The sequence below is a fragment of the Hyla sarda genome, unplaced genomic scaffold (genome assembly GCF_029499605.1).
Source record: "Hyla sarda isolate aHylSar1 unplaced genomic scaffold, aHylSar1.hap1 scaffold_38, whole genome shotgun sequence".
NCBI classification, from domain to species: Eukaryota; Metazoa; Chordata; class Amphibia; order Anura; family Hylidae; genus Hyla; species Hyla sarda.
Genome location: NW_026610399.1, coordinates 706,231 through 718,943, shown reverse-complemented (window position 1 = coordinate 718,943; position 12,713 = coordinate 706,231). Strand labels below are relative to the sequence as shown.

General features: G+C 50.5%; 1 protein-coding gene across 1 annotated transcript; it reads right to left on the bottom strand.

Annotated features, from left to right (window-relative positions):
* Positions 1 to 211: 211 nt before the first annotated feature.
* On the bottom strand, positions 212 to 880 carry LOC130332598 (histone H1B-like). Its single transcript, XM_056553766.1, has one exon. It carries the CDS (start codon positions 872 to 874, stop codon positions 221 to 223), a length of 654 nt encoding a protein of 217 aa, XP_056409741.1. The 5' UTR covers positions 875 to 880; the 3' UTR covers positions 212 to 220.
* Between the last annotated feature and the right edge of the window lie 11,833 nt (positions 881 to 12,713).

Sequence of the window (12,713 nt, the reverse complement as noted above, 5' to 3'; positions counted from 1 at the left end):
AGCTGAGTGTTCATAAGGGGATCTAGAACTAGTAAAGGCAGATGTATTGGGATTGATAAAATATAATAAAGTGATGATAATATAGAAAGGATTTATATCACTGTATTATATTCTTTATACATCCCGGTGTTACACGGGCGGTGATCATACAGCTCTGGTGGGAGGAGGTGGTGGCTCTGAAAAGAGCCTTTGAGGGATAAGTACAGGACGAGGCTCCCGATTATTTCTTAGCCGCGCTCTTCTTGGCTTTAGTCACCTTCTTTGCCGGGCTTTTGGCAGCTTTGGGTTTTGCCGCCTTCTTAGCAGGGCTCTTGGCAGCTTTGGGTTTGGCCGCCTTCTTAGCCGGGCTCTTGGTCACCTTCTTGGGGGCAGCCTTCGGCTTCTTGGGGCTCTTGGCCGCTGCAGGCTTCTTGGCTTTCTTCGGGCTCTTGGCCGCGCTCGGAGCCTTCTTTGGCTTCTTAGGGGATTTGGTTGCTTTCTTAGCTGCTGCAGGTTTCTTGGCCGCAGCCGCCGGCTTCTTCTTGGCCTCCTTGTCCTTGGTCTCCTGCTGCTTCTTGTTGATCTTGAAGGATCCGGAGGCGCCGCTGCCTTTCACCTGGAGCAGGGTTCCCTTGGTCACCAGCCCCTTGATGGCCAGCTTCAGGCGGCCGTTGTTTCGGTCTACATCGTATCCTCCGGCAGCCAGAGCCTTCTTCAGGGCAGCCAGAGACACCCCACTGCGCTCCTTAGAGGCGGACACGGCTTTAACGAGCAGCTCGGACACGCTGGGACCGGAGGGTTTGTGGCTTTTCTTGGCAGCTGATTTCTTCGGCTGCTTCTTGGATTTTGCGGCCGTTTCGGCGGGAGGAGCAGCGACTGGTGCGGTTTCTGCCATCTTAGAACTCAAAAATATCGTGAACGATAAATGCTGAGACCGGAGCTGCTGGCGCCTCTTATATGTACAGCGGCTGCGCAATGATTGGCTGCTGAGATGTCACCGTCCGGAGCTGCTATTGGCTGACACAGAGCACAGGCCCCGCCCCATCCCGTCTGGACCCGGGCGAAGTTCCGCTACAACCTTGTGCTTCCCTGCCCGGGATAAAAGATCTTTAGCGGCTAGAACCGGACAGGCGAGCTCCCCTTCTCCGTGTCTTATTCCTCCCCAACATCCCCCCTAACAGTTTATACCCGTCACTGGCGGAGGTGCCGGGAAGGAGCCGGGAGGAGGCCCCGGGATCTCCATCACAGTCTTCCCGATCTGCACATCACTGTGTATCCGGGAATATAAATCTGCTGCTGGGGATCGTTCCTTCTATTCCCGGCACCGGTCACCATCACACGGATCTTTACTACAACATCTACCGTCCAGGAAGCTGATTGCACGATGCGGAGACGGCCTGGAGCTGCTGAGAGCCCCGGAGGGTAACACAGGCGGCGCCTCCGCTCACTGCCAGCTCCCTGTCCTGATATATAGATATAATACGGACAACGTGTCCATTTACTGACCCGGAGATGATGGGGGGAGTTGTCCACAAGTAGATGTGATGACTGTTCTCTCCTTCATCTTCCTTACAGCTTCCCGACCCATAACACCCGCAGATGTCTCCTCATGTCTGCAGAGAGCACATGGCCCGGGTGCGGGGGGAGGAGGAGCAGGATTTGGACCTAGAGCTGGGGCTCCTACCCCTGGGGATATTCTCTCACATCCCGGCTGTGCAGGAGGTCAGGGGGAAGGGGATACAGATTCTCCATGATGGGGAATTATGTCATCTCCTTGTTGTTATTCTTTGTAATCTCCAACGTGTTTTGAAGCCACCGGGCAGGAGCTGTCACAGCTGATCCGGCTTCGGGGAGTGTTCGGGCCGGGAACTGAGGAAGGAGATGCCGCAGGTATAAGATCTGATCCGGTCCCCGACTGAAGCTCTGGAAGTAGAAGTGGTCGGGTCGGAGGATCGTGTCCGGGCTGCTCAGCGGTGAGAAAGGAGACAGTGATAGCGGGAACCGGCGAGGACAGAGCGGAGGGAGCGGAGAGCAGTGACGGGGTCAGAGGGGCTGAAGATGGAAGGAGAAGTGAGGAGAACAAAGAAGATTCTGAGAAATAAAGTCAGAATCCTGATCCAGATACAAGAGACTCCGTATTCTCTGTAGGATCCTTCCCCCTCACAGAATGTCTTCCATCCCCAGATCCCTCGTCTATTAAGTGATGACCCCGAGGATCCTATTGTGATTTCTCTCACAGATTATCTCCATTACAGGACCTGCTTGTACATTACCAGGATGACATCGGGGATTCTTATATTGGTTGTGTATATGGTCCTGATAACAGAGAACATTATACCTGGGAGAGAAAGCCCTATCCCGGCCGCTGTACTGATACTTCCATGTCATATTTGTATTCCACACAACAATTGTATAAAGCCAGCCCGCCTGCTGAATCCCAGCTCCTGTGCTCGGGAAAGGTGGAGAGCCGCACAGCAAGCATCAGACTGCCGACATCCAAGAGGAACTCCAGCCCGGGCGGACAATAAAACTCTTCTTCTTTATTATCTTCTAATTAATAATGTAATAAAATATTGTATTTACCTTATACAATGCACGGAATTATAATGTATCATATTAATATAAATGGTTTATATAGATAACAATGTGAATTCATACAGATGTAACAGGCTAAGTCCACAAACTAGACTCCACCCTACAGGTTCGAAACGGGATATAACACGGTATAAGTCTCTATAACCATAAATCCTCATGTCTCTGATAGAATGATGTCTTTTATACTTCCATTGTAAATGTGCAGAGAGAACGATGACGTCACGGCCCATGTACATTAGGGACATGTCACCTACTGTGTTACAGAATGTCCATGTCATGTATTATATAGATGACACCAGACCCACAGCCCATCCACAACGGGGAAACATTATAAAGTAATAAATTCTTTGTTTTGTGCAGTCTCTCCAGGACAAACACATCTTATTCACTCTTTATGATGGACTCCTGTCTGTTAGTTTCCACGTTGATACATTAGTTATTTATTCATTTGTTTATTCTTATTCATACATTGTTGTTACATTGTATACTTTTGTAACTCCCCTTCCTGCTCTCAACGAGACTTCTCAGGAGTATTAGGGGTTAATGAGCAGAGACTGTAATAGAGTAATGGGCAGTATAGAGCTTTATCTCCAAGACGTGTATGACGTCACTATAATGTTATATCGTCTATACATAATAATAGATAGGAATCCTCAATTCTGTAATAGATCCCAGAGATCATCACTGAATAGACGAGGGATCTGCGGATACAATACAGTCTGTGAAGGATCCTACAGAAAGTCCGGATCGTCTTATATCTGGATCAGGATTATTACTTTCCTTCTCAGAATCTTCTCCTTTGTTCTCTTCCCTTATTCTTCATCTTCAGCCCCTCTGACCCCCTCACTGCTCTCCGCTCCCTCCGCTGTCCTCGCCGGTTCCCGCTATCCCTGTCTCCTTTCTCCCGCTCTCTTCTCACCGCTGAGCAGCCCGGAGATCACCCGCCGACCCCACCAGTTCCACATCCAGAGCTTCAGTCGGATCATATCTTATACCTGCGGCATCTTCCTCCTCTCTTACCGACCGAACACTCCCCGGAGCCCGTGTATTTTCCTCCAGACAGCAGAGATCCTGAAGAGAAGGAAGCGCCATCATAGTCTGGTGTATTTGGGGAATCCTGTTGGGGTTTACTGGGGCAGAACAGGACAGGAGCGCAGATATACTGAGGGATTAGAGCCCAGGATGTAAGGGGAGGAGGCCGAGGGTTTACAGAAGTCTTGGGGCGCATTGCCAATCATACATATCATCAGGAGACACTTTGGACACTTTGACCTCTTAATTTTACCCCAAAACCTTTGAACCGATTATTAAAATGTAGCTTTTAAATACTCATTACATACACTGTAGTATAACCTGCGTTTTATATAAAACAAATTAAGAGTGGGTGAGAAATGTGTGTGTGTGTGTGTGTGTGTGTGTATATATATATATATATATATATATATATATATATATATATATATATATATATATATATACACACACACACACACACACACACACACACACACACACACTACAATGCATATGCCTTTGTCCTAGATCCTCAAGAAGAGACACAAGCTCCCGGCTTGACTATATTCTCCATATTAGAGAAACTGGTATCGTGGTGTTCATATAACATCTAGTTGTATCTGTTTGCTACTCTGTAACAATTTTAGTGTCAGTTCTTGAGGAAATGTAAATACTTGTTACAATTTGGCAACATGCAAAGTTTAGAATACAAAGCTCTCACCACCAGGTGTCGCTATTGTAACACTCACTGCAACTGATTTGTATATCCTGAAACTGTAAGAATTTCGTGCAGTGACTAATAGAAAATATTTATTGGAAATTATTAATATTGATTAACCAGAAACATTGTGCTGATTTTAACCCTCTAATCTACTTAATAGGTTGTGGACATATGAAGTTACTAACCCATTCTGAGAATTACTGGGCATTTTGTTCGATCATGGGGGCGCTCTACTGTACTGCCCCATGTAAATGTATATAGAGATTGGAAATAGTGAAGCAGATAGAGCTCTGAGGAATTGTAGGCATAAAGGAGTCTGTATCCGAGGAGCGGGGAATCAGTGTGAATGCCCGAGACCCGGCATCGTGTCATACATGGGGGCGCTATCATCGCTGAGGATGGGCCCCGCCGCTTCAGAACAAAGATCCATCACAGATGTCTCATGTGTTTTGGCGGGCTCTAGTTTGTATGAATCAGCCAATGGGAAGAAGGGGTGTGGTTTACATGAGCCAATAAGGATGAGACCAGGAGTATAAATATTCTGCTCTTTCCTTTCTTCCCATCACATCTCCGCTGTGTACGTGTACAGAGGATCATGGCCAGGACCAAGCAGACCGCTCATATCCCGTCCCACCCCTGCCCCCCGTACCCCACCCCGGCCCACCCCTGCCCCGTCCTCCCCTGCCCGGGCACTTTCTCCTGCCCCCTGCCCCACCCAGCCTCCTTTCTCCCCTGGCCCAGCAGCACCAAACCCCCCTCCAACTGCTGGCACTCGCTCTTCGGAGGATTTTCCTGTGCTTCCTCCCCCAGGTACCATACAGAGAAAGAGGAAAGGACAATACATCAGATGAGTGTGGGGGGGGGGGGGGGGGGGGGTGTGTCTGGCCGCGGACTGGTATGGCTGTGCGAGTCTGAGCGCTCCTGCCTCGCACCTCCTGAGCACCCTTTTATTCCCACTTTATCTCACCAGGAATGGTGAAAATTGGAAAATTGGTCGTTATATACCTGGTGACCCACCTGCGATGCCCAAACAGAAAAGCCAAGCAGCCGTTACGACTTTCTTTGCTAAACGCACCGACAGGTCTCATGCTCACGCTCAAGATGGCGCCTGATCCCACCACACGCTGTAACCCTGAAGAAGAAGGAGGCCAGGACAGCGATTCGGAGGGCGGCGGAGTGGCGGCTATTACGCCAGCCTTCTTCAAATCATTCATGAAGAAGGCTCTAACACAAGCCCTGAAGCCAGTGAGAGCGGACCTGGCGGAAATCAAATCGGAGGTTCGGGCCATCGGCTTTCGCACGAAGGCCCTCGAGTCGGCATGCACAGAGCTCGCTACACACTCTGCTGCACTTGCCACCAGAACCGAAGCCATGGAGACGCATGTCAATAATGCCCTTACTTTGATCGAAGACCAGGAAAACCGCAGCAGGCGGAAAAATATTCGCTTCAAAGGACTTCCGGAATCCTGGGTGCCTGATGTGCTGCCTAAAATTGTCCGTGAGATCTTTGCTGGATTGCTGGGGGACGAGCGCGCTGGCTCCATCGTCATAGAGTGCATTCACAGGGCCCTCCGGCTTCGGCCGAAGCCAGCTGAACCCCCCAGATATGTTATCTGTGGTCTCTTGTCATTTGTGGATACTGCTGCCATCTTACAAGCTGCGAGGGAAAAGAGACCCATCCACTACGGAGCAGATGAAATTTTCCTATATCAGGACATTGCTCCTACTACGCTGATGAAGAGACGTATCATGCGCCCCCTGCTCGAAAAACTCAGGGAGAAAAACCTGACGTACGCCTGGTTGTTCCCGTTCGGGCTTTCGGTTCTGAAAGGAGGGAAGATGATCACCATTAGGACATTAGGACCCCTGACGACCTGCGGAGCGCCTGGCGAGTCCTGGACATCGCCCCTGTTGAGGTACCATCGTGGATGCCGCTGTCAGATCATGTGCCGCTTCCGCAGCTGCCGAACTTGGGAGAGTGGAAGATGGTCGCTCGCTCCAAGTCTCCGAAGCAGAAGAAGACCCCGGTGAAGATGCCTGCCCCAGAGGGTTGAGATAAGTAACCCCTTCTGACTTTTTTGATGGCCCTTTTCTCCAGCCTATATGGATGGCTGACCGGTGACTTTTCCCGATTGATGCTGTAACTAGAACTCTCCTGTTATTTTGTTTTGCACACCTTGCCTCTGCGTGGGGGATTGAGAGAACTTTAGTGCCCGGGATTGCAGCGTAGATACGAGGACTTCACCCTGTCTCCGAATACCTGGTCTGCATTGCTTGAGATGCACCGGGCAGATCCCTGGCATGGGATGCCCTGGCATTCCGAGGAGCCACCGATGAAATCCCACGGACGGGTGACTGCTACTGATCCCTCCTTCATCTAGACCGAGACTTTCCTAGCCCTGAAATTCGACATGGTGACCTAGTTACTGTCTGGCCCTTTCACTGTTGGTGGCCGACAGAGCTTACTTTATCTCCCTTAGGTGTTATATCTGTACCTCTACTATTACTTCTATCCCCTATTCATTTCACTTTTCATCATCCATGCATCCCCGCACACGCTCCCTCCCTCTGAACTCCTGATTCCTCCCTACCCTACCCACCTGCACACTCTACTGCCACAGCCATATCCTCACTCTCTTGTGTCTATTTCAATGTTAGAGGGATGCTTACCCCTAATAAGAGAAACCACATACTTTCTGTAACTAAACGCCTCAACCCTATGATCTAATTCCTGCAGGAAACTCATTTTAAACAAGACAAAATCCCTAAACTCCCCAAAAAACCCTACTCCTGGTTCCACTCCTGCCATCCAGCCTCTGCGTCCAAGGGTGTTTCAATAGCCCTGCATAAAAAATTACCTGTGATAGTACTCCAGCAGCATTCTGACGCAAATGGGAGAGCGCTCTTTTTGAGGGTGCTGATCAACAACTCCAAATATACCTTGGTGAATATTTATGCGCCTAATCATGCACAAGTTTCTTGGCTGCTGGGCACCCTGGACGACCTGAGACTGTTTGCGGATGGTCCGATCATTCTGGGAGGTGACCTCAATGTTACTCTAATCCCTTCTTTAGATACCTCGGCCACAAGATCCACCATCTCAAATCGTGCTTTTGCTTGCTTGCGTGCTAAATTGTCTAATTTGTCCCTTGTAGATGCCTGGCGGACGCTGAACCCCACGGTCAGAGACTACTCTCACTTCTCGGCTGCTCATAATTCCTTCCAACGGCTGGACTACATCTTCATCCATTCATCTCTTCTTCCCTCCCTCACGACCACAGGTATCGATGTCATTACTATCTCTGACCATGCTCCTGTCCACCTGTCTCTATACCTCTCCGGCCCTACACCCTTCACGATACGCTGGCGCCTAAACGAACACATACTGGAAAACAGCGCAGCTAGGGAAGACATTAAAAACCATCTAGTGTCTTACTTTGACCTTAATGGTCGGTCGGGACTGCCCACCCCTATAGTCTGGGAGGCCCATAAATCCTACATCAGGGGGATCTTCATCGCCTGGGGCTCAAAATTGAAAAAGACATACCAGAAAGAGATAGACACTCTCCTACTTAAAATAGCTAGCTTAGAAAGATTACACACGACCACATGCACTGGCCCCGTCCAGGATGACCTACGTTCACTCAGGGAACAATTATTGTCACACCTAAACTATAAATCCTCTAAGGCATATCTTAACTTTAGACACCGCTTGTACACTCATGGTAATAAAGGAGGCAAGCTCATGTCGTCCCTGCTTAAGAAAGCTAAGGCGAAACAGCATATCCACCATGTTAGGGACGAACGGGGCGACTCTTGCACCACAACTGAGGCTATTGCGGTGGCTTTCCAGAAGTTTTATTCTAAATTGTACAATTTAGACGCCACGATAGATCCCCCTACACCTTCAACGAAGACCTCACTCATTGAGGACTTCTTACAACACCTCTCCCTGCCTCGTGTGGAGTAGGGGATGGCCGAGAGCCTGTTAGCCCACATCACTGATGATGAGGTTGGGCGTGTTCTGACCTCTTTCCCTCCAGGCAAGAGCCCGGGCCCTGACGGCCTCCCCCTCCAGTACTATACGAGGTACCGAGACGTACTGACCCCCCATTTGACTGAATGGTGCACCTCGCTGTTTGAGGGCTCCCAATTACCTAGGCAATCCTTAGAGGCACACATCACCCTACTGGCCAAAGAGGGGAAGTATCCGAGTGATTGTGGCAGCTTTCGCCCGATTTCACTATTAAACATGGATCTTAAGCTGTGGGCAAAACTCCTTTCCCTCCGCATCAAAAAATGACTCCCCCACCTAATAGGCGAGGAGCAGGCCGGCTTCGTACAAGGTAGAGAAGGCCGTACCAACACTGAAAAGCTCTTGCAGGCTATCTCTCAGGCACAGCTCTCTGGACGGCCTCTGGCTCTTCTTGGAGTAGACGCCTAGAAGGCAGAGAGTTGACAGAGTTGATTGGCAATTCATGGCGGCGACCCTAAGGAAGTTTCAGTTTCCAGACTGGTTTATTTCTGCAATAATGTCCCTATACTCTTCCCCCTCCGCTTCCCTACTGGTATATGACTCCATCTCACCCCCCTTCCACAAAAAAACGGCACCAGGCAGGGCTGCCCCCTGTCCCCGACTCTGTTCATCCTTGTGATGGAGACATTGCTGCAGAGGGTGCTCCAGTGGTCAGGTCTCAGGGGATTCCACACACCGAGCGGCAAAATGAAAGTGCTGGCATTTGCTGACGACCTTTTGTTCCTACTGGCGAGCCCTCTGGAGGACCTACCCCCCCTGGTTCAACTATTTGACGACTTCGGTGCAGTTTCCAACTTCAAGGTGAATGTATCGAAGTTGGAACTATTGAACATTACCTTGCCCCCTAGAACATCCCGGCTGCTCCGCTCTCAATCTGATTTTAAATGGTCAGATAAGCATATTAAATACCTGGGAGTACATATCACCGCACAAACTGCCTCTTTATACGACGCCAACCTTGCCCCATTATTGAGAGACATCAAAAATATTCTGGAGGAATATGACTTGCCCCTGATCTCTTGGTTAGCTAGACGCAATGTCATCCAATGTTATGTCCTCCCCAAAATCACATACAAACTCGCCATGGTTCCCATAGTACTTCCTGATCGCTTTTTCATTGCAATTAGAAGGCTTTTTTCTGGATTCGTATGGAAGCGAAAAAGGCCCCGCATGTCACATACACTGCTCACCCGCCTGAGGTCGGAGGGGGGCATCGGGCTGCCGGATGTCCGTGACCTTTATAGGGGGATTCAGCTCCAGCGATGGGTATGGTACACCCACCCTTCTCATGCGCCGCGTGGTTTGACTCTCCCCCAGGCGCCTGCTGATGCTGACCCACTAGCGTGGTTGCCCCCTGTGTCCCACGCCAAATATAATGCAAAAAGCAATCATTTATTAATTGAGGGCATTATCTCCTCCTGGTCCTTTCTCTCGACTTTCCTCTCCCCTGGAATTTCTCCTCTTCTTCCTTCGCATCTTATACCTGTGGTCGTGGGGATGGATTCACCCACCTTTACTCCTTTGTGGAGGAGGTTATCAGGGGTTCCAGTCTCGCAGTTGTTCTCTGACGGTGGGGTTCCGGCCGCAGCGGATATATGCCAACTATTCCCTGAGGTAAATCTGACCTTCCTGCACCTAAACCATATCGTCTCATGCTGTACTGCTTTCGCCAAAAAACATTTGCCCCTCAGAGCGCTTACTGAATTTGAAAGCTTCTTGCTTTCCATAGGGGATAGGCCATGGAGGCTTACTGACTCGAAATAAGCCTTGAGGCGGGCGAGACCTCGGGGAAGGCCGGGTTACCTGGCCTCGTGGGAGACCGAGCTTCAGCGCCCCCTGAGTAACATGGAGGTGGATCGTATTCTCTCCTTCACGATGGGCCCTTCCAGATGTGTCCGTCTGCAAGAAAATCACTTTAAGATACTCTCCCGCTGGTACAAGGTGCCTGAGTTCCTACATGCCCACGGTCTCGCCCCCTCCGGTCTATGCTGGAGATGCAAAGCCCAGGTAGGCACACACTCACATGTCTGGTGGCATTGCCCCAGCATAGCCTTGTTCTGGAAGGAGGTGGAGGCCAAGCTGGCCGACATTACTGGTACCACTATTCAACTCACACCGGAATTGGTCCTGCTGGGGTTTCCCTCCATCTCCTATACCCCCGCATCCGACACTCTGATTTCCCCTTCGGCTCTCTGCCCTTATCCCCCCGCCCTACTCACCCCACCCTCATCTTCCTCTTTTACCCTCTTTCTACCCTGACCCCCTATTCCTTCTCTCTCGCTTACCTTCTTCTCCTCATTAACTTACAGCTCCCCCCCCTTCCCCCCCCCCTCACTCAGCTACTGCCTACTACCCCATCCCACAATCCCCCATTTACCCAACCCTTCTGCTAACTTATCCCCACCTGAAATTGATTGCCGCCTATAGTGGCATTACTCCAGCTTCTCCCTCTCCCCCCTCCACTTAACCTTCTCACTCATCATATATGTCCCCCTTCCTCGCCCCCCTCCCCCTCCCTCTCCCTTTCATGCCGTCCCCCTCCCCCATGTGTCAGGTTAACAGAAATCGTGTAGACTATTTCTCATTCGTTGTTCTGTTTTGTTTTGAATTGGAAAAACTGAGCATACTACAAACGCCACACCTGCGAGTGGACTTCATTCCCTTTTGTCTTTTTCGCTCAATAAAAATTATAGTTGAAAAAAAAATACACCAGATGAGTCCCACAAGAGAAAGATTATCGAGACCTGCGAGACCCCTCAAGTTTCAAATGAAGAGGAGGAGATGGAGCAGGTCTGCGAGAGCCTTCAAGCTTCAGATGGAGAGGAGGAGTTGGAGCAGGCCCAAGTGGAACAGGTCCAAGCGGAGCAAGTCCAAGCTCAGTCTATGGAGGAGCTGCTGCAGGACCCAGAAGTCAATAAAATCCTAGACACTCCGGCCAACGACGAGTTCTTGGAAGGGCGCTATGAGAAGTCACAGGAGCTGACAGGCGCCAGAGAAGAGGACCCGCCCGACCAGAGTGGTAACTGGTATCTGAACTAACCTCTCTTTTTATTCCCATGGCTGATCTCAACATCTTCTGCATTAATGTGAGGAGTGTGAGAGCTAGGTTTAGATTTCAGACAGTCCTTACGTTCTTAGATTCTCAGAGGTGTGATGTTTACATCCTGCAGGAATGTGCTTTGTCTGCTTCTAGGTCTTACAACCATCTGGCCAGGCAGTGGCCTCACGGCCCTTCCTACTGGTCTGGTGGGGGTGACAGTAGGTCTGCGGGGGTGGCCATCCTGATCAGGGGAGGCAACTTTGCACTTGATTCCGTCCTGGAGCTCGTCTGTGTCAGACTTCTCGTCGCAGACGGTTCCTGGGCGGGTGAGCCCGTGCGGCTCATCAACGTGTATGCCTCCCCTGAGAGGGATGTCCGACTGGAGGTTCTCCAGGCCCTGGGGGCTGAGCTTGCCACAACTAGGGCAGTAGTGTTGGGTGGTGACTTCAACTGCCCCATTGAGGTGGACGGCCGCAGTTCTGGCACATCCGCCAACCTCGACGTGAAGTCTAAGCTGTTGATTGAGATGATGACAGAGGCATCCTTGCAGGACATTGTTGGGTCCATCGGGAACGGCTCTGTAAACTATACGTGGAGCCGCCCCGATGGCTCGCTCCGTTCTCGGATAGACTTCATCTTCACTTCGAGAGCAGTCAGAAAGGTGTCGTACTCTATGGTCCTCTGCTTCTTCTCTGACCACAGGGACATTCGATTTTGGGGGACTTTGGGCCATGGATTCCCACCTGGCCCAGGCTCCTGGAAGTTGAATTGTGCCCTGTTGGAGCAGAGGGAGGTCATGGAGGAACTTAGGGATGCGTACCTTGTATGGCGTTATGACAAATGTCTGTTTAACTGCATCAGCGATTGGTGGGAATATGTTAAAGTCGAGTTCCGTTGTTTCTTTCAGGCAAAAGGCAGACAACAGGCGTGTGCGAAGAAGTGGGACTTCAGGAAGCTGCAGCACGAGCTGCGGTCCCTGCAGGACCTGCTCCAGTGTGGTTGGGACATCAGGGAGGAGCTGGAGGAGACCAAAAAGAGCTTGAAAAGGCACTTTGAGGAGGAATCCAAGCGAATCGTCTTTCGTTCCAAGGTGGAGAACCTGGAGAAGGGTGAGAAGTGTAACTCTTTCTTTTTCAGGAAGCTCTATGCTGGCCACATGCCCCTGACTGAGCTACGAGATGAGACCGGACACATGAGAAGGGGCAAGGAGGAGGTAGTGGGGGTTGTCTCCGACTTCTACAGCAACCTCTATGCCCCCAAGTCATCCGACCCCGAAGCCGCCGAGGGGTTCCTGTCAGGTATCACTAACGTGGTTGATCCCGCAGGTG